Source organism: Mobula hypostoma, chromosome 30 (assembly GCF_963921235.1).
Source record: "Mobula hypostoma chromosome 30, sMobHyp1.1, whole genome shotgun sequence".
Taxonomy (NCBI): domain Eukaryota; kingdom Metazoa; phylum Chordata; class Chondrichthyes; order Myliobatiformes; family Myliobatidae; genus Mobula; species Mobula hypostoma.
The window spans coordinates 14,114,578-14,136,853 of NC_086126.1; the positions used below are offsets into that span (position 1 = coordinate 14,114,578).

Below are 22,276 nucleotides of genomic sequence, written 5' to 3' on the forward strand. Positions count from 1 at the left end.
TGCCAAACGCTCCTCATGTATTAACCCCTTCATTTCCAGAATCATCCTCGTGACCCTCCTCTGGACCCTCTCCAATGACAACACATCCTTTCTGAGATACGGGGCCCAAAACTGTTGACAATACTCCAAGTGAGGCCTGACTAGTGTCTTATAAAGGCTCAGCATTATCTCCTTGTTTTTATATTCGATTCCCCTTGAAATAAATGTCAACATTGCATTTGCCGCCTTTACCACAGACTCAACCTGTAAATTAATCTTCTGGGAGTCTTGCGTGAGGACTCCTAAGTCCCTCTGCACCTCTGATGTTTGAACCTTCTCCTCATTTAGATAATAGTCCGCACTTTTGTTCCTTTTACCAAAGTGCATTATCACACATTTCCCAACACTCTATTCCACCTGCCACTTTTTTTACCAATTCTTCCAATTTGTGTAAGTCCAGCTGCAATCACATTGATTCCTCAGCACTACCACCCCTCCACCTATCTCCATATCATCTGCAAACTTTGCCACAGAGCCATCAGTTCCACTATCCAAATCACTGACAAACAATGTGAAAAGCAGTGGTCCCAATACTGACCCCTGAGGAACACCACTAGTCACCGGCAACCAACCAGAAAAGGCCCCTTTTATTCCCACTCGCTGCCTCCTGCCTGTCAGCCATTCTGCTATCCATACCAGCATGTTTCCTGTAACAGCATAGGTTTTATCTTGTTAAGCAGTCTCATGTGTGGCACCTTAGCAAAAGCCTTCTGAAAATCCAAGGAAAAGACATCCACTGCCTCTCCTTTGCCCACCCATCTTGCCACTTCCTCGAAGAACCGTCAGGCAGGATTTCCCTCTCCAATATGGCGTCTGCTCGTTGAGTGCTGGGATTGGTGGGGGGGGGGTGGCGCGCGGAGGGAGCGAGGGAGGGTCTCTGGCGGTCCTGGAAGCCCACCTCACCCCAGCTTCTCGCCCGGCTACAGAAGTGGGAGGTCAGCCCGACGGCCATCCGCGTCCTCTCCACCCTCCTCTTCATCCTCATCGGCTGCCTGCTCTTCGTCTCCACCCCGGTCCTCGTCTTCCAGTGGGTGGAGGGTTGGACCACGCTGGAGTCCATCTACTTCGTGGTTGTCACCCTGACCACCATCGGGTTCGGGGATTACGTCGCAGGTGAGGTCCCGAGAGGCCCGGGCCGGTGGGGGGAGAGATCGTCTTCCGCGCGTTCCTCCACCTCTGTGCGCGGGCAAGGGGCGAGATGAGGGCAGCGGGTTACAGCTGGTGGGATCACCTGAAAGGGCAGAGTGGCCTCTTTCTCTGCAGGTTGGGGTTTGGGGCCCCAGTGTATCCAGAGGTCCCATGACAGGAAGGGGAAGGCTGAAATTGAGGCTGAGGCCTAGCTGGACAGGAAGGGAGCAGAGAAGAGGGCAAAGGTAGGGTTACCCAGTGGGGTATGGGACGGGGGAGGGGTGGAAATGTTTCAGGTCTCCCCCATGGATAGGGTTGAGGGTGGTGGGATGATGGAAGGAGACATTTTCCCAACCAGGCTTAGATTTGGGCCTAGTGGTGAAGGCTTTGGTCTTCCCTGCGCCCCTGTTTCGGCCCTCCTGCCCCTCTCTCAGGGAAGAGGAAAGGAGGTCAAAGTTCAAACTAAATTTATTATCAAAGTACATATTTCGCTAAATTCAACTTTGAGATTCATTTTTTCAAAATCAGGTTTATTATCACCAGCATGTGACGTGAAATTTGTTAACTTAGCAGCAGCAGTTTAATGCTATGCATAATCTAGCAGAGAGAAAAAGAAAATAAAATAAATGAATAAGTGAAGTAATTACAGTATACATATATCGAATAGATTAAAAAATGTGCAAAAAAACAAAAATGCTGTATATTAAAAAAAGTGAGGTAATGTCCAAGGGTTCAATGTTCATTTAGGAATCGGATGGCAGAGTGGAAGAAGCTGTTCCTGAATCGCTGAGTGTGTGCCTTCAGGCTCCTGTACCTCCTCCCTGACGGTAGCAATGAGAAGAGGGCATGTCCTGGGTGATGGGGGTCCTTAATGATGGACGCTGCCTTTCTGAGACACCGCTCCCTGAAGATGTCCTGGATACTTTGTAGGCTAGTACCCAAGATGAAATTGACTAGATTTACAACCTTGTGCAGCCTCTTTCGGCCCAGTGCAGTAGCCCCCTACCCCCATACCAGACAGTGATGCAGCCTGTCAGAATGCTCTCCATGGTACATCTATAGAAGTTTTTGAGTGTATTTGTTGACATGCCAGATCTCTTCAAACTCTTAATGAAGTATAGTTGCTGTCTTACCTGCTTTATAACTATATCGATTTGTTGGGACCAGGTTAGATCCTCAGAGATCTTGACACCCAGGAACTTGAAACTGCTCACTCTCTCCAGTTCTGATCACTCTATGAGGATTGGTATGTGTTTCTTTGTCTTACCCTTCCTGACGTCCACAATCAGCTCTTGTCTTACTGACGAGTGCCAGGTTGTTCCTGCGACACCAGTCCACTAGTTGGCATAGCTCACTCCTGTACGCCCTCTTGTCACCATCTGAGATTTTACCAACAGTGGTTGTATCATCAGCAAGTTTATAGATGGTATTTGAGCTATGCCCAGCCACACAGTTAAGGGTATAGAGAGAGTAGAGCAGTGGGCTAAGCACACACCCCCGAGGTGCGCCAGTGTTGATCGTCAGCGAGGAGGAGATGTTATCGCCAATCCGCACAGACTGTGCTCTTCCGGTTAGGAAGTCGAGGATCCAATTGCAGAGGGAGGTACAGAGGCCCAGGTTCTGTAACTTCTCAATCAGGATTGTGGGAATGACGGTGTTGAATGCTGAGCTATAGTCGATGAACAGCATCCTGACATAGGTGTTTGTGTTGTCCAGGTGGTCTAAAGCCGTGTGGAGAGCCATTGAGATTGCATCTGCCGTTGACCTATTGTGGCGATAGGCAAATTGCAATGGGTCCAGGTCCTTGCTGAGGCAGGAGTTCAGTCTAGTCTTTACCAGTCTCTCAAAGTATTTCATCACTGTCGATGTGAGCGCTACTGGGCGATAGTCATTAAGGCAGCTCACATTATTCTTCTTAGGCACTGGTATAATTGTGACTTTTTAGAAGCAATTGGGAACTTCCGCCCGTAGCAGTGAGAGGTTGAGAATTTTCTCGCAGGCAATCACAGTAAAAATACAAGGATCACAATAGAATCAATGGAAGATCTCGGCTAACAGGTCTGACAATGACCAATGTGCAAAAAAAAAACAAAAGAGAAAAAAGAAATAATAATAATAAATAAATAAGCAGAGAATATCGAGAACATGAGGTGAAAAGCCCTTGAAGGTGAGTCTATAGCTTATGGGAGCAGTTCAGTGGGGCAAGAGGAGTTGGGTGAAGTTAACCTCTCTGGTTCAGGAGCCTGGGGTCTCGATTTTGTGTGGACCCATGTCCCTAGGCCCAAGACCAAGGCACAGGATTGGGCCTGGAGTGCTGGCTCTCACCCCTTGAGAACTGAGATATTTTTTTTTAAGTACCCTGGGACGGAATTTCACAATTCTGATTCTTGTGGGAGGTGTTGAGGTTGGTAATTCTTTTTCTCCCTCTGTCTCCCTCACACCCCCTCCCTCACCTCCCTCTCTCTGAACAGGCGGGGATGCCCGGCGGGCTTACAAGGCCTGGTACAAGCCCCTGGTCTGGTTCTGGATCGTCCTGGGCCTCGCCTACTTCGCCGCCATTCTGTCGATGATAGGGGACTGGCTCCGGGTGCTGTCCAGGAGGACCCGCGAGGAGGTAATGTTGCCCTCGCTCCCCTCGCCCTCCTGGGTTCAGTTATCGGCAGGGGACGGGGCGGGGTTGCTTCACGGGCGCGCTGTTGGTCTGCTCGGGGACAGATCAAAGGCCCCTCGCCGGGCCTAAGGCAGAAGAGGGAACCTGATGAGTGCATGATCGGAGGGAGGAGGTTGGCGTCCGGCTCCCACCCCCCACCCCACTTCTGGAGTCTGAGGGGAGGTAGCCCCTCCCCGGGCACTGAGAGCGATTTGACTGCTGAAGGCGTGTCTCTGTTGTCACTCGCACCTCCACACCGAGTGATGTTGGTTGCTCAGTGCCAATAGACAATAGGTGCAGGAGTAGGCCATTCGGCCCTTTGAACCAGCACCGCCATTCACTATGATCATGGCTGATCATCCACAATCAGTATCCAGTTCCTGCCTTATCCCCATAACCTTTGATTCCACTATCTTTAAGAGCTCTATCCATCTCTTTTTTGAAAGCATCCAGAGACTTGGCCTCCACAGCCTTCTGGGGCAGAGCATTCCATATATTCACCACTCTCTGGGTGAAAAAGTTTTTCCTCAACTCCGTTCTAAATGGCCTACCCCTTATTCTTAAACTGTGGCCTCTGGTTCTGGACTCACCCATCAGCGGGAACATGCTTCCTGCCTCTAGCGTGTCCAATCCCTTAATAATCTTATATGTTTCAATAAGATCCCCCCTCAGCCTTCTAAATTCCAGAGTATACAAGCCCAGCTGCTCCAATCTTTCGACATATGACAGTCCCGCCATCCCGGGAATTAACCCAGTGAACCTATGCTGCACTCCCTCAATAGCAAGAATGTCCTTCCTCAAACTTGGAGACCAAAACTGCACACAGTACTCCAGGTGTGGTCTCACCAGGGCCCTGTACAGCTGCAGAAGGACCTCTTTGCTCTTATACTCAATTCCCCTTGTTATGAAGGCCAGCATGTCATTAGCCTTCTTCACTGCCTGCTGTACTTGCATGCTTGCTTTCAGTGACTGATGTACAAGAACACCTAGATCTCATTGTGCTTCCCCTTTTCCGAACTTGACTCCATTTAGATAGTAATCTGCCTTTCTGTTCTTGCCACCAAAGTGGATAACCTCACATTTATCCACATTAAACTGCATCTGCCATGCATCTGCCCACTCACCCAGCCTGTCCAAGTCACCCTGCATTCTCTTAACATCCTGCTCACAATTCACACTGCCACCCAGCTTTGTGTCATTGGCAAATTTGCTAATGTTACTTTTAATTCCCTCATCTAAATCATTAATATATATTGTAAACAGCTGCGGTCCCAGCACTGAACCCTGCGGTACCCTCACAGATAAAAGCCAGCTTGGTAAATGCCTTCCTTTCTGTCCTGTCTACCTCTGGATGCCATTTTGAGTGGCCCTTGCAGTTGTATTCCGATGATTCCCCTCTCCCCCCCGCCCCCCGTTTCCAGAACGTTCCCCTCGGGGCCCAACCATCCACTGTGAATTCAGCTTCCCAAGAAGCAGCACCTTGCCCTTCACCAAATTAAACCCCATTTGCCACTCCTTGGCCCCGTTCCTCAGCTGTTCGAGGCCCCTCTGTAAATCCCGACAACTGTCTTTGCTGCCTGCGATCTCTTTTGAAGTTTTCAGTACTCCACAGCCTTGTCGTAGGGTTTGGAGGTTTGCCTCCCTCGATGACCCAGAGAGCTACGCTGGCTGGAGTCAGGGCTTTGTGCTTTGGCTCTTGGTAGGGTCACCCATGCCAAACAGGTCAACGGGTAGAGGCCGGACTAAAGGCTGATTTATACTCATGCGTTCTAGCTTACGCCGCAGCCTACGCAAGTGGGCTACGCCGTTGTGAGCATTTATACTCGTGCATTGGTGTGTCTGCGTCGCTCTGCAATTCACCGCCAAAACGCTAGTTGGCGGTGGGGTTTCTATGCCACTGTGTTGAAACTCAACACGAAGAATCTCAAACTTCAAACAATGGCGACTGAAACTGAAGGAGGGTGAATTTTCCGTGCTCGTCCGGCCACTGAGAGACATGGACGAGGAAACGCATTTCAAATATTTTCGGATGTCAGCAGGTAGATTTGACGATTTGGTTCATCACCTCCACGCATTTATTTTGCATCAGTGTACGCACAGTATACTCAGAGACTGGCAATCACCATTCGAGTTTTGGCTTCAGGTGGAAGTCAGCAGGCTGTAGCAGCTAGCTACAAACGTGCATCAAGCACAGAGTCGTCCATGATTTCGGAGGTCTGTAAAACTTTATGGAAAGCATTGCAGCCAGAGTTCCTTCCCTGCCCTTCAGTTGCCCAATGGGGAGCTATTGCAGCGTAGGAGGAAATGCGATGCTGCCAAGCGGACCAATCACAGTTGTTCCGCTCTGCGTCGCCGCGACGTGTAGTTACATTTTGGGAGAGGTGCGTGTTAGGCTACGGTGTAGGGTTGGCGTAGAGTACAGCGTAGGGTACGCTGCTACGCCATACCTACAGCGTACATTTGATGCACAAGTATAAATCAACCTTAAGAGTGGCCCACCGGTCCTCCAGGTTCGGGGCCAACAACCCTGACTGGTCAGACGAAACTGTTAGGGAAACAGCAGTGAAGAATCCTTCTACACGGTGAAGAATATCTGTAATCTGTCAAGTAGGGCGCCGTGAACAATCCTGATTTGATGGAGACAGATGTGAGAAGCACAGAGGAACATCTGGTGAAACTTCTGAAATGCCTGTTTCGCTGTTACTGTGCGATCCAGAATCTCTGGAGGGGAAGGCCCCAAGTCCTCTGCCTTGCCCGTTGCTTGGCGGCTGGGGCCGGGGTCGAAGTGCTCGGCAGAGATGGTGCTCGGTGTCGGAGGGTTGGTCGGAGGCCCGAAGTTTTCGGACTGACTCAGAGTCGGACTGTGGTCAGGTGCTTCCAGGATGCTGCATCGGCAAGTTTGCGTATCGGGCGGCAATCTTTAGCGTTTGTCTGTTTTTTTTACGAGGCCGAGGCGCTAGCTCGACGCTCAGCTCAACACGGGTGGAAAGCGTGTGAGGAGCCGGCCGGATTCGAACCGGGGACCTCATGCTCTGACGTCCGGGTGCGGACACCACTACAACATCGTGAAGCCCTGGACACCGCCAGAGATGGAGGACCTTGAGTTATAGAAAGAGGTTGGGACTTCTCTCTAGAAAGTTGTAACTAGAACAGTACTCCACAGGAACAGGCACTTGGGCCCCCCATGTCCATGTCGAACTTAGTGTCAAAATAAACGAAATCCCTCCGCCTTAACGTGATTCGTATCCCTCCACACCGCGGCTAGCGCGATGCTATTACAGCTGGGGCCGTTCTAGAGTTCGGAGTTCGATTCCGGTGCCATTTTGTAAGAAGTCTCTGAGCGTTGTTCCCGTGACCGCGTGGGTTTCCTCCGGGTGCTCTGGTTTCCTCCCACAGTCTAAAGACATACTGGTTAGTAGATTTATTGGCCCTTGTAAATTGTCCCGTGGTTAGGCTAGGGTTAATCGGGCCTGTCGGGGGTTGCCAGGGTTGGCAGGGCCTCCTCCGCCTTTATCGCTAATTAAGAATAAAAAATAAATTCCCTGCATATTCATAGAACATAAAGCATCAGACAGTACAGGCCCTTCAGCCCACAATTATTGTGCTAGCCTCCCCCCCCCACCAACATTGCCCTCCATTTTTCTTTCATCCTTCCTTCATTCTTGAGGATGTCGAGAGTGGGAACGTTCACGGGATTTTCCCTGTGGCCGGAATCAAAATGGCTGCTCTAGGCCGCAAGACCTGGCTGTCTGTCTTTGGCAGTCAAATCGCCGGAAGTTGTTGGCGGGGGGGTCAGGGGAGGTTAGGGTTGTGTTGGCTCGAGTAACGCGGCCTTTCCCTCTTGGCAGGTCAGCGGATTCACGGCACATGCCGCTCACTGGACCGCCAACATCGCCACCGATATCAAGGCCTCCCGCTGGGACCGCCTGACCCCCCGGGAGGTCTCGCTGGGTCAGGAGGCTGTCCCCAAGAGTGAGGGGATGGGAGCAGGATCGCCCCCTTCACCGTCCCGCGCCGACTCGCCCCGCCCCGACTGCTTGCAGCCTATTGACTTCCTGACGGAGAACCTGGTCTTCATCGACACTGAGGATTCGGAGCGCAGCCCCTCTCCCCTGCCCTGGGCCCGGGGCAGGAGGCGGACCGGCAACAGCCCCCACCCTGGCCGGTCCAGGCCCCTGCTGGAGCCCTCTCTCAGGGCAAAGGAAGGGGCCGAGAGCGGGTGATGTGGCGGGGTTGGTTGGGGGAGGGTGGGGTGTGGTTTGGCAGAAAGGGCTCCTGAAATTCAGGGAGAGGGCGCCAGGGCAAGGAGGAGGGAGTATGGGCGCTCTGTTACCCTGGCAACAGTGTCAGAGGCCTGTTCTAGGCCCGGAAGCTGGTGTGGGGACCCTCTGCCCAGACTTCTTGGCCTAAGGGCAGGGCCTCCCTTATTGAGTGGGGGTGGGGGTGGTTTTGTTGTCTGAGGGGAAGGGAGGGAGAACCTGTGCCCTAGGGATCTGGGCCCAAGTTGTGTCCCAAGGCCTAGGCCCCATGTATCACCCCATACTTTTGCCCTGTGTGTGTGTGTGTGTGTGTATGTCCGTCCACCCTACCCTGGTCCTGCATACGTGCCCTAGGCCTCTGCCCGTGCATGCATCCCCCCACACCATGGGCTCTCCATCACTCCTTCGAAAGTGTCCACCCAAGTTAGAATATAGAGAGAACAGAAACGGGCCCTTTGGCCTATAATCTCTGTGCCAAGCTAACGAAACAGCTGACTAAACTCATTCCTCCTGCTCCACCATGGCCACATCTTTCCATTTCCTGGGCATTCATGAGCCTGTCTAACAGCCCCTTTCGTCTCTGCCTCCTAGGGTCGCCAACTTTCTCACTCCCGAATAAGGGACAAAAGTAGCAGTCAAATCCCGGGACACTTGTGTTTACCCTGAGAAAGACTACCACGACCATGAAGCCTTGCGCGGGCACCTGTGTGGGCATGCGTGACGTGTACCTGCCGATTTTTTTTTCTACAAATCGGTTTTGGCGATTCTGTTCAGTAAAACTACACTGGATGTACATTATTTCTACTTTATATAGACTGTGTATTTATCATACCGTTCCTGCTTTTACCATATGTTAGTGTTACTTCCGGTTTTATGTGTTATTTGGTATGATTTGGTAGGGTCTGGGAACGCTCAAAGATTTTTCCCGTATAAATTAATGGTAATTGCTTCTTCGCTTTACGCCATTTCGGATTACGGACGGTTTCATAGGAACGCTCTGCCTTAATGGGGGGAAATATGGGACAAGGGCGGTCCCGTATGGGACAAACCAAATTTAGCCCAATATACGGGATTCCCCAGCTAATACGGGACAGTTGGCAACCCTACTGTCTCCACCACCACCCTCGGCAGTGCATTCCAGGCACCCACGACTCTCTGTGTAATAAAAAACTCACCCCTCGCACCTCCTTTGAACTTGTCCCCTCTCACCCTAAAGGCACGCCCTCTGGTATTAGACATTTCTACCCTGGGGGGTGGGGGGGGGAGACTCCGACCATCTATCCTATTTCTTACTCTCTTAACGCCCGTTACGCTGTTGGCGTTTAGGGCGGCCATGATGGTCTGTCCATACACAGATGTAGAGGAGTTCCATATCAATTTCATTTTTGACCACAGGGTTGTTGGCCCTGAACCTGGAGGACTGGTGGGCCACTCTTAGTCTGGCCTCTCCCCTTTGACCCTGTTTGGCATGGGTGACCCAAAGCACAAAGCCCTGACCTCAGCCAACACAGCCCTCCGGGTCATCGAGGCAGGCAAGCCTCCAAACCCAGTGACGAGGTTGAGGTCCTCTTGGAGGGTTCCTGTCTCTGCTTCTCATATGAATTGAATAATTTTATAACCCCAGGGTTCTGAAAAGGGTGGGGAAGGCAGGTGCAATGATCTTTTAGGAATCACTGGATTCTGGAATGGTTCCGGAAGACTGGAAAATTGCAAACGTCACCCATCTCTTCAAGAGGGGAGAGAGGCAGAAGAAAGGAGATTCTAGGCCAGTTAGCCTAACCTCAGCGTTTGGGGAGGTATTGGAGTCGCGTATTAAGGATGAGGTTTTGGGGCACTTGGGGGCCACGTGATTGAAACAGGCCAAAGTCAGCATGGTTTTCTAAAGGGGAAAATCTTGCCTGGCAAATCTGTTGGAATTCTTTGAGGAAGGATAGGCAAAGGAGGGTCAGTGGATGTTGTGTACTTGGAGTTCCAGAAGGCCTTCGACAAGGCGCCGCACATGGGTTAAGAGCTCCTGGTGTTACAGAAAGGATTCCACCATTTTCTTACTTATCGGTGGGCGGCAATCCCTTTGCACCTCTGATTTTTAAAATTTTCTCTCCATTTGGAAAGTAGTCCACTTTTGATTTCTTCTACCAAAGTGCTTGACCGTACACTTCCCGACACTATATTCCATTTGCCACTTCTTTGCCCATTCTCCTAATCTGTCTAAGTCCTTATGTAGCCTCTACTTCGTCAACACTGCCTGCCCCGCCACATATCTTTGTATCACCAGTAAACTCGGCCACAAAGCCATCAATTCCGTCATCCAAATTGTTGATATATAACGTGAAAAGAAGCGATCCCAATACCAAGCCCTATGGAACACCTCTAGTCACTGGCTGCCAATCAGAATAGACCCCCCTTTATTCCAACTCTTTCCCTCCTGCCAATCAGCCAATACTCTATCCATGCTAGTATCGTTCCTGTAATAACACAGGATCTTATCTTGTTAAGAAGCCTCACGTGTGGAACTTTGTCAAAGGCCTTCTGCAAACCCAAGTACACAACATCCACTGACTTTCCTTTGTCTACCCTGTCGATATCCTGGCCGACTTTTAAAAACTTACAGAAGGAAACTAAGAAAGTCATTAGGAAAAAAAAAGCTGAATTATGAAAGTAAGTCGGCGTTCAACATAAAAAAGGATACTAAGAGTTTTTTTTCAAATATATGAAGAGTAAAAGAGTGACATGGGTAGATATAGGGCCGATTGAAAGTGATGCTGGAGAAATTATAATGGGTAACAAAGAGATGGCAGAGGAACCAAATGAGTATTTTGCGTCAGTCTTCACAGTGGAAGACATTAGCAACATACCTGATAGCCAGAGGTCTCAGGGAATAGAATTAAGTACAGTCAAGATTACTAGAGAGAAAGTGCTTGGAAAGCTAAATGGACAAAGAATAGATAAGTCTCCCGGACTGGAAGAGGTGCACCCACGGGTTCTGAGGGAGGTGGCTTTGGAGATTGTGGAAGCATTGGAAATGATCTTCCAGGAATCAATAGTCTCTGGCATGGTTCCGGAGGACTAGAAGGTCGCAAATGTAGTTCCGCAGTTTAAGAAAGGAGGGAGGCAGCAAAAAGAAAATTACAGACCTATTAGTCTGACATCGATAGTTGGAAGGTTATTGGAGTCAATCCTCAAGGACGAGGTTATGAAATACCTTGAGGTGCATGACAAGATAGGCCCAAGCCAGCATGGTTTCATGAAGGTAAGATCCTGCCTCACCAACCTATTGGAATTTTTTTGAGGTAATCTCAAATAAGATTGATAAGGGAGAGGCTGTGGTTGTTGTGTATTTGGATTTTCAAAAGGCCTTCGATAAGGTGCCGCATATGAGGCTGCTTAATAAGATGAGAGCCCATGGAATTATAGGAAAGATATTGAAATGGGTGGAGCATTGGCTGATAGGCAGAAAACAAAGGGTAGGAATAAAGGGATCCTATTCTGATTGGTTGCCGGTTTCTAGTGGTGTTCCGCAGGGGTCACTTTGGGGCTGTTTCTTTTTACGATGTATATCGATGATTTGGATTATGGATTAAATGGTTTTGTGGCTAAATTTGCGGATGACACCAAGATAGGTGGAGGAGCAGGAAGTGTTGAAGAAATGGAAAGGTTGCAGAGAGACTTAGTCAGTTTAGGAGAGTGGGCAAAGAAATGGCAGATGAGATACAATGTTGAGAAATGTATGGTTGTACATTTTGGAAGAAGAAATAATTGGGCAGATTATTATTTAGATGGGGAAAAAATCAGAAGTGCAAAGGGACTTGGGGGTCCTCGTGCAGGATACCCTAAAGGTTAACCACCAAGTTGGATTGGCGGTAAGGAAAGCGAATGCTATGTTGGCATTCATTTCAAGAGGAATAGTGTATAAGAGTAAAGAGGTGTTGATGAGGCTCTATGGGGCATTAGTGAGACCTCATCTGGAATACTGTGTGCAGTTTTGGGCCCCCTATCTTTGAAGGGATGTTCTGATGTTGGAGAGAGTTGAGAGAAGTTTTACGAGGATGATTCCTGGAATGCAGGGCTAACATATGAGGAGCGTCTGTCGGCTCTTGGACTGTATTCATTAGAGTATAGAAGATTGAGAGGGGATCTCATAGAATACAGTCCAAGACTTTTGCAGTACTTGGAGGCAGAAGTCATCCTGCTTTCCATAAGGGGAGATCTTGGTTGGCAAATCTGTTGGAATTCTTTGAGGAGCTCCCCCATACGGAGCAGACTCGATGGGCCGAATGGCCTACTTCTGCTCCTTTGTCTTGTGATCTGTCCGTTATTTCCTCAAGTACTGCAAAACGCCATCCCTAACAATGGACTCCTAACACCTTTCCAACTACAAGTGTCGGGCTAACTGGTCTGTAAATTCCATTCTTCAGCCTGTCTCCTTTCTTAAAGAGTGGAGTGACTTTTGTAATTTTCCAGTCTGTAACTGTTCTAGCATGTGGTGATTTGTGAAAGATTGCTACTGATGAGGAGATGGGACCTCCATTGGTCACAGTCAACCGTGAATATTGCGTCCTTGCTGTCTAGACACGCAAGCCCGGGCGGTACGATACGGAGAGCGAGCTGTTGCCCCGTGTAGCAAGCTCCCCCTCTCCAGGCAGCTGATGAACCCAAAGGAACAGCAGAGACCAGTACAGTTTGGCACCAGGAGTTGCCAGTCGGCGTTGAGATGAGCTTAGGACTGCCTCAGGGGCTCCAGCTCCGGACCGTTCCCTCGGGGTTCACTCCCGAGGCCTTCCCCGCGAGTGGGTACAGCCGCAAAGCAGCGCAGGTTTGAGATCGGAGTTTTCCTTCTCCTAGAAGAGCTGCCAACCACGGGCTGACGAGCCCCGTCTGCCCAGAGCGACCGGTTTTAAGCCGCCAGTGACCAAACCTTTGCACCTTCTCCTGTCAGCAGAAACGGTTCCATCGGGCTTCGTAGCTAAGCCACAGGTGAAGGCCGGGAGCTGGGCCTGGTTGTCAGAGGCTATTTGAGATGCACGCTATTGGCAGCATTTAATAGGTAGTGGGAGCTAGTCCCCATTACCACACCCAGCTATAACAACCTAAGGAACCACTGTGACAATTACTACTGCTGCCGTCACAATTTCTTCACCTTCCTCTTTCAGAACCCTGGGGTATAGTCCATCTGTCTAGGTGACTTCAAAGTTCGGAGTAAATTTATTATGCTGTCATCATATACAACCCCGAGATCAATTTTCTTGCGGGCATTCGCTATAACTACAAAGATACACAGTAGAATCAATGAAGATTTCAAAGGAAGAAGTATCAGGGAAGGCAGATGAGCTCAGGGCATGGATCAACACCTGGAATTATGATATTGTAGCCACCAGTGAGACTGGGATGCAGGAGGGACAGGACTGGCAGCTCAGTGTTCCAGGGTTTCGTTGTTTTAGCCGCGACAGAGCGGGAGAAAGGAAAGGAGGAGGGGTGGCCTTGGGCAGGGAAAACGTCACGGTAGTGCTCAGTCAGGACAGACCTCGACGAGTGAGGTGTTTTGGGTGGAACTGAGAAATAAGAAAGGTATGACCACATTAATGGGACTATATTTTAGACAACCCACCCAACAGTCCATGGGATTTAGAGGAGCAAATTTGTAGAGGGATTGCAGACTGTACAAGAAACATTAGGTTGTGATAGTAGGTGATTTTAACTTTCCACATGCTGACTGGGAATCCCATACTGTAAAAGGACTAGATGGGACAGAGTTTGTCAAATGTGTTCGGGGAAGTTTCCTCCATCAGTACGTAGAAGCCCCAACTAGAGAGAGGGTGATACTAGATCTTCTATTGGGGAATGGGACAGGAGAGGAGACAGAAGTTTGTGTAGGGGAGACACTTCGTATCTAGGGATCATAACACCATTAGTTTCAAGGTAATTATGGAAAAGGACAGGTCTGGTCCGTGGGCCAAGATTCTAAATTGGAGAAAGGCCAATTTTAATGGGATCAGAAAGGACCTGGCAAGTGTGGATTGGGACGGGCTGTTTTCTGGCAAAGGTGTACTTGGAAAGTGGGAGGCCTTCAAAAGTGAAATTTTGAGAGTACAAAGCTTGTATGTGCCTGTCAGGATAAAAGGCAAGGATCACAGGTTTATGAAACTTTGGTTTTCAAGAGATATTGAGGCTCTGGTTGAGAAATAGGAGGAGGTAGAGGCAGGTAGGAACAAATGAGGTGCTTATGGAGTATAAGAAAGACAAGAGAACACTCAAGAAGGAAACCAGGAGGGCTGAAAGAAGGCAGGAGGTTGCTCTAGCAGACAAGGTGAAGGAGAATCCTAAGGGATTCTGCAGATATGTTAAGAGCAAAACGATTGCAAGGGACAACATTGGTCCTCTGGAAGACCAGAGTGGTAATCCACGTGTGGAGCCAAATGAGATGGGGAAGATCTTAAATGGATTTTTTGCATTGTATTTACTTGGGAGATGGACACAGAGTCTATAGGAGTGAGAGAAGTGAGGCAAAGCAGCATCAACTTCATGGACAGATTACAGAGGAGGAGGTGTTTGCTGTCTTGAGGCAAATTAGGGTGGATCAATCCCCAAGGGCTGACAAGGTGTCCCCTCGGACCCTGTGGGAGACAAGTGCAGACATCACTGGGGCCCTGGCAGAGATATTTAAATCATACTTAGTGACAGGTGAGGTCCCAGAGGATTGGAGGACAGCCAGTGTTGTTCCACTATTTAAGAAAGACTAAACATACACCAGGAAATTATAGGCTGGTGAATCTGACATTAGTAGTGGGAAAGTTATTGGAAGGTATTCCAAGGGACTGGATATATGAGTATTTGGATAGGCAGGGATTGATTAGGGATAGTCAGCATGGCTTTGTGTGTGGTCAGTCGTGTCTAACCAATCTTCTAGAGTTTTTTTTTGAAGAAATTACTAGGGATGAAGGCAAGGCAGTGGATGTTGTCTAGATGGACTTTAGCAAGGCATTTGACAAGGTCCCACATGGGAGGCTGGTCAAGAAGGTTCAGTCGCTCGGCATTCAAGATGAGGAAGCAGGTTGGACATTGTCCAGAGAGTGGTAGTAGATGGTTGCCTCTCTGACTGGAGGCCTGTGACGAGTGGAGGGCCACGGGGATCGGTGCTGGGTCAGTTGTTGTTTGTCATCTATATCACCGATCTGGATGATAATGTGGTTAACTGGATCAGTAAGTTTGCAGATGACACCAAGATTGGGGGTGTAATGGACAATGAGGAATACTATCATGGCTTGCAGAGGGATCAGGACCAGCTGGAAAAATGGACTGAAAAATGGCAGATGGAATTTAATGCAGACAAGTGCAAGGTGTTGTACTTTGGTAGGACCAATCAGCGTAGGTCTTACACAGTGAATGGTCGGGCATTGAGGAGTGTGGTAGAACAGAGGGATCTGGGAATACAGGTCCATAATTCATTGAAAGTGGTGTCACAGGTAGATAGGGTTGTAAAGAAAGCTTTTGGCACATTAGCCTTCAGAAATCAAAGTATTGAGTACAGGAGATGGGATGTTATGTTGAAATTGTATCAGACGTTGGTGAGGCCTCACTTGGAGTATTGTGTGGAGTTTTGGTCACCTACCTACAGGAAAGATATAAATAAGGTTGAAAGAGTACAGAGAAATTTTACAAGGATGTTGCCGGGTCTGGAGGACCCGAGTGATAAGGAAAGATTGAACAGGTTAGGACTTTATTCCTTGGGATATAGAAGATTGAGAGGAGATCTGATAGAGGTATACAAAATTATGAGGGGTATAGATAGGGTAAATGCAAGCAGGCTTTTTCCACTGAGGTTGGGTGGGACTACAACCAGAGGTCATGGGTTAAGGGTGAAAGGTGAAAAGTTTAAGGGGAACATGAGGGGAAAGTTCTTCACTCGGAGGGTGTGGTGAGAGTGTGGGAGCGAGCTGCCAGCACAAGAGGTGCATGCAAGCTTGGTTTCAATGTTTTAGAGCAGTTTGAATAGGTACGTGGATGGGAGAGGAGAGGTGTGGCGGGCTGTGGTCCCAGTGCAGGTCGATGGGAGTAGGCAGTTTAAATGGTTCAGCACATTTAAACTGGGCTGAAGGGCCGGCTTCTGTGCTGTAGCCTTTTAAGACTCTTTTAAAAAAAAGACTAACAATCAACCAGTATGCATAAGACAACCAATTATGCAAATATAAAAAGAAAAAGAAAATAATAATAAGTAATAAACAATATCGAGAACATGTTGTAGAGTCCTTGAAAGTCACTTCTGTTTGCAACTTCACACCTTACGGCTTTCCAAGCACCCTCTCCTTCGCAACGACAACTGCCCTCCCTTCTGCCCCCCAACGCGCTCAAATTCCCCACCGGCTGCTTCCACAGTGAAGACAGACCACAAAATACTTACCGAATTTGTCTGCCATTTCCTTGTCTCCATATGGACTCTTGCACTTGTTTCTGGTCTTCCTGTTACGGGAAGGATGTGGGGGATTTGGAGGGGGCGCAGAGGGGGTTTACCGGGATGCCGCCCGGATTAGAGGGCGTGTGCGATAACGAGGGATTGGACGGACCTGGTTTGTTTCCTCTGGAGCGTCGGAGGTGGAGGGGAGATCCGAGAGAGGTTTCTAAGTTTACGAGAGTGGATAGCCAGTGTATTTCTCCCGGTTTGAAATGTCTAATGCCAGAGGGCACGCATTTAAGGTGAAAGGGCGTAAGTTCAAAGGAGGTGTACGCGTGTCAAAGAAGTTTTAAAATAAATCTTGATACTAGTCTTGAAGTGGTGAATCTTTTATTTTCGCGTGATATCCTGTTGCACATAATATTTATTATAAATTACTATAATTGCACATTTGAACGGAGACTTAACGTAAAGATTTCTACTCATGTATTTGAAGGATGTAAATAATAAAGACAATTCAATTCAATTCATGGATAGTCCACATGTTTGGAACTCTGAGCTACAGAGGAATCAGCTTGTGTTTATACTCGGTAGCAGACAACTGAGGAAAAACCTATGCCCCCCCCCCCTTAGGTATCAAAGACAGTCCATAGAGTCTCTTCTCTTGACTTGTGGTGCCTTTGCCTAATCTTATCTTATTTATATGCTGCTGCTGTAAGGGGTAGTATTAGTGCCTAGCACAATGATCTTAGTTATGTAGATCTGCAACTTTATTTGGAAAACACAGGATGTCCACAAGGTCACAAGGCTTTAGCTCCAGGCTGGTCTTTTAACCCTACATTTGAAATTCTCTTCCACAGTGGGGCAAGTTTTGTTTTTTACACGCAGAGCACGACGGGTGCCTGGAATGTACTGCCTGGGGTGGTGGTAGAGGCAGATAGGAAAGACTTTATCTTTTATTGAGATTATTACGTATTCTGTCTGGGTAGCCTCCAACTTGACAGCATGAATATCAATTTCTCCTTCCGGTAAACAAATCCCTCCCCCTCACCGCCCCCCTCTATTCCACACTCTGGGCTCTTACCCCTTCTCACCTGCCTATCTCTTCCCCCGGGACCCCTCCTCCTTCACAGTCTCCTATGGTCCACTCTCCCCTCCTACCAGATTCCTTCGACCGCTCACTCTTCCCCACAGACGCTGCCCGACCTGCTGAGCTCCTCCAGCATCTCGAGTGAGTTGCTCTGCATTTCCAGCGACTGCAGAATCTCGTGTTTGTAATTTATTAAGATCATTGTATAATAAGATTAATATAATTTATATTAAGAGGCTCTTATACAGGGAAATGTACAGTTAATGCAGAGAATGGAAGGATGTAGGCGTTGTGTGGGCCGCAGAGATTAGTCAGGCATTTAATTACTAGGTTAAGGGTTTCCAGCACCTGCAGATTTACTTTGTGTTTGTGTGATGACGTGAACATCAATTTCTCCAACTTCTGGTAATTGCCCCTCCTCCCCCTCGCCCTTCACCATTCCCCATTCCCGTTTCCCTCTCTCACCTCATCACCTTGCCTGCCCACCATCTCCCTCTGGTGCTTCTCCCCTCCTTCCCTTCCTTCCATTGTCCTCTGTCCTCTCCTGTCAGACCCCCCCATCTCCAGCCCTGTATCCCTTTGACCAATCGACTTCCCAGCTCTTTACTTCACCTCTCCCACTCTCTCCCAATTCCACCTATCACCTGCCACCTTGTACTTCTTCCTCCCTGCCCCCTCTCCCAATTCCACCTATCACCTGCCACCTTGTACTACTTCCTCCCGCCCCCTGTCCCGGTTCCACCTATCACCTGCCACCTTGTACTTCTTCCTCCCCTCCCCCCACCTTCTTACTCTGACTCCTCCCCCCCTACCCCCCCAGTCCTGAAAAAGGTCTCGGCTGTATTCTTTCCCACAAATGTTCAGTTCCTCCAGCATTTTGTGTGTTGCTTTGGATTTCCAGCATCTGCAGATGTCTTAGTGTTTGTAATTCCTCGTGTAGTTCGTTTGGCATAATCGCTGTTCCCGTACGGTGCTCCGTGCTCTATGTGACTTGCGTTTCCTGGGCCCCCGTCTGTACTGGTGTCTGTACCTCTCCATGCTCTCGGCTCCTAAATGTCGTCTGGGGTCCCCTGGGTGGTCCACTGAACCCCTGGCCTGTGTGTCACGGAACCAGGTCCATATGACTCAGTCACAAAGAGATACAGCTTGGAAACAGACCCTTCAGCCCATCGAGTCAATACTGTCAACCACTTATTTACCCTGATACCATTTTGTCTCCCCCAGATTCCCACAGACTCCCTCAGATTTTCCCTGACTCCTCTAAATTCCTCACCCACCCCCCAGATTTCCCCTGACTCCCCCAAACTCCCCATCCACCCCCCAGATTTTCCCTGACTCCCCCAAACTCCCCACCCACCCCCCAGATTTCCCCTGACTCCTCTAAATTCCCCACCCACCCCCCAGATTTTCCCTGACTCCTCTAAATTCCCCCCCACTCCCCCAGATTTCCCCTGACTCCCCCAAACTCCCCATCCACCCCCCAAATTCTCACTGACACCCCCAGATTCCCACTAACTCCCCCAGATATCCCCTAACTCCTTCAAATTTCCCACCAATCCCCAGATTCCCCACATACTGCCCTTCCTCTACTCCCCATTTGGACCTTTTACTTCCCCTCATCTGCCTGTCACGTCCCCCTGGGTCCCCTCCTCCTTCCCTCTCTCCTCTGGTCCACGCTCCTCTCCTATCAGATGATGAGAGGCGTTGATCGTGTGGATGGCCAGAGGCTTTTTCCCAGGGCTGAAATGGCTAACACGAGGGGGGCATAGTTTTAAGGAGCCTGGAAGTAGGTACAAGGGGTACGTTTTTCACACAGAGAGTGGTGGGTGTGTGGAATGCACTGCTGGTGATGATGGTGGAGGCGGATACGATAGGGTTTTTTAAGATACTCTTAGATAGGTACATGGAGCTTAGAAAAATAGAGGGCTATGCGGTAGGGAAATTCTAGGCAATTTCTAGAGTAGGTTACATGGTCAGCACAACATTGCGGGCCGAAGGGCCTGTAATGTGTTGTAGATTTCTATGTTTTTTATCCCTTTATTCCCGGGATGGCGGGACTGTCATATGTTGAAAGATTGGAGTGACTGGGGTTGTATACACTGGAATTTAGAAGGATGAGAGGGGATCTGATTGAAACATATAAGATTATTAAGGGATTGGACACGCTGGAGGCAGGAAACATGTTCCCGATGTTGGGGGAGTCCAGAACCAGAGGCCACAGTTTAAGAATGAGGGGTAGACAATTTAGAACGGAGTTGAGGAAAAACTTCTTCACACAGAGGGTTGTGGTTCTGTGGAATGCTCTGCCTCAGAAGGCAGTGGAGGACAATTCTCTGGATTCTTTCAAGAAGGAGTTAGATAGAGCTCTTAAAGATAGCGGAGTGAAGGGATATGGGGAGAAGGCAGGAACAGGGTACTGATTGTGGATGATCAGCCATGATCACAGTGAATGGCGGTCCTGGCTTGACGGGCTGAATGGCCTACTCCTGCACCTATTGTCTATTGTCTATTGTTCTATATTCTAGATGTACCCAGTGACCTGTCCTCCACAGTCATCTGTGGCAATGTCAGAAACAGGCCAACGGGCCCGTGCTCCCTGAGAGTCCCAGTTGCCTGGGTTCGGCCCATAACCCTGTGAGACCTTTTCCCCTTGATTCACCTGTCCGAGTGTCCCTTAATTGTGGCACTTGTTCCTGCCTGGACCACATCCTTGAGGAGCTCACTTCAGGGTCTCTCTGTCCTCTGTGGAAAGAAGTAGGAAGTTATCACTTGTGTCCGTTCCAAAACTCTCTCCGCTTGTCCAAAGGACATAGGAGCAGAATGAGGCCATTCGGCCCATCAAAGCCTGTTCCGCCGTCCCATCATGGCCGAGCTAATGCCCCTCTCAATCCGCATTGACTTGGGGACTTTGAGACTTTTTTTTACCATGCCCATGGTTTGTGCTTCATTAAATTATGGTATTGCTTTGCACTGCTGTAACTATATGTTATAATTATATGGTTCTGTCAGTGTTGGTCTTTGGTCTGTCCTGCTTTCTGTGATATCACTCCGGAGAAACATTGTATCAATTATTAATGCATGTATGCATTTCTAAATGACAATAAAAGAGGACTGAGTGTTCTCATAATCTAATCTAATAACAGTGGTCAAAACGGCAAGCTCGTGTCAAGAACATCCCTCAAGTGGTCCTCGTGCCCTTTCATCCCTCTCCCTGCAGATTCCCCCTTCTCTTTCACCGATCAACTTCCCAGCTCCTTATTTCACCACACCCCTCTCCCCCGGTTTCTCCTACCACCCGCCGCCTCGTACTTCTTCCTCCCCTCCCCACTCCCCACCTTCTTGTTCTGCCCGTTTTCCTCCTCCTGATGAAGGGTCTCGACCTGAAACTCTTTACTCCCCTCTGCAGGTGCTGCCTGACCTGCTGAGCTCCTCCAGCACTTCACTGCGCACGGGGGTGACTGGTCATGCTGACTGCGTCCGAGAAGGCGCGAGATTAATAGAGTCATTTGTAGCTTCATTTCCTCCTGGAAAGTCGTCGTTGTGTTTGACCCTCGGCTCACGGACCCTCAAAGGTTCAATGTTCCTATTTAATGTCACAGAGTGTTTGTGGTATGTCCCGTACCCCGTGTCGTATTTAAAGAACCAGCAGAGATGGAAGACGCTTTGGAGTTCAGTATTGCTATTAACTAATGGTATTTATTAGTAACTACGCAATATAAAGGCATCCGTCAGTCTTGCGAGACTATGGACCTGCGCCTGGAAAGTCTTCACTCTCCAGGGTGCAGGCCTGGGCAAGGTTGTATGGAAGACCGGCAGTTGCCCGTGCTGCAAGTCTCCCCTCTCCACGACACCGATGTTGTCCAAGGGAAGGGCATTAGGACCCATACAGCTTGGCACCGGTGTCATCGCAGAGCAATGTGTGGTTAAGTGTCTTCCTCAAGGACACAACACGCTGCCTTGGCTGGGGCTCGAACTCACGACCTTCAGATCACTAGTCCAATGCCTTAACCACTTGGCCACGTGCCCACACAATACTACGCAATACAGTAAAATAAATGCAGATATATAAAACAGGTTAGCAATGATTATATATCAGTAAGTGAGGAAATATATGAAAAGCAAGCTTCTTCAAGTCTAGGGGTAAATAGATACAGTCTTACGATGATGAGTGAAGTTCAGTTCAGTTCATGGTATTGAGTTGAGTAGTGATGGAGAGAGAGAGAGGGAGAGATTTGAATCTTCAGGTGAGCTGACGCAGTCGATCTTCCTGTTGTCCTCCGAATTCCTTTAAAAGTCACCGACTGTGACCACAACAAAGGGGACCGTTCTTCTGTGGTGGAGCTATCAACCCTGGCGAGGGTTGGCCACACAAATAACTCCCCGCCGGTCACTCCCTTTTCACACTGCGAGAGCCACTGATCGATCCTCCAAAAACCCACTTTTTCTGTGGACACAACAAAGCTCAGTCAGTGTCCAAATTCAGTGTCTCAGGTCTATCATCTGACCTTCTCTCTATCTCCCCGTGCCGAGTACCAACTGTCTCTCAAATCAGCTCCTCCTTTCTCTCTCTGTGTAAGAATGTACAAGTAGGCAGCATCCTCGTAAAAATGTAAACATGCTGCCGAAAAATCATACCACCTCAAAGCAGTCTTCATCTCTCTCTCTCTTAAAAACAAGATGGCGATGTTACATAACTCTCTCTCTCTCTTTTTAACAAGGTGTCT

The 22,276-nt window shown here is 49.0% G+C and overlaps 1 protein-coding gene across 1 annotated transcript in view; it reads left to right on the forward strand.

Moving 5' to 3' along the window:
* The window catches only part of LOC134339615 (potassium channel subfamily K member 4-like), a 53,964-nt gene extending 36,066 nt beyond the window's left edge, over positions 1-17,898 (forward strand). The window contains exons 6-8 of the mRNA XM_063036286.1: positions 966-1,152; positions 3,639-3,781; positions 7,666-17,898. Of these exons, the coding sequence (XP_062892356.1) occupies positions 966-1,152; positions 3,639-3,781; positions 7,666-8,040 (705 nt within the window). The 3' untranslated portion in view covers positions 8,041-17,898. The remainder of the gene's footprint in view (positions 1-965; positions 1,153-3,638; positions 3,782-7,665) is intronic.
* The last annotated feature ends 4,378 nt before the right edge of the window (positions 17,899-22,276 follow it).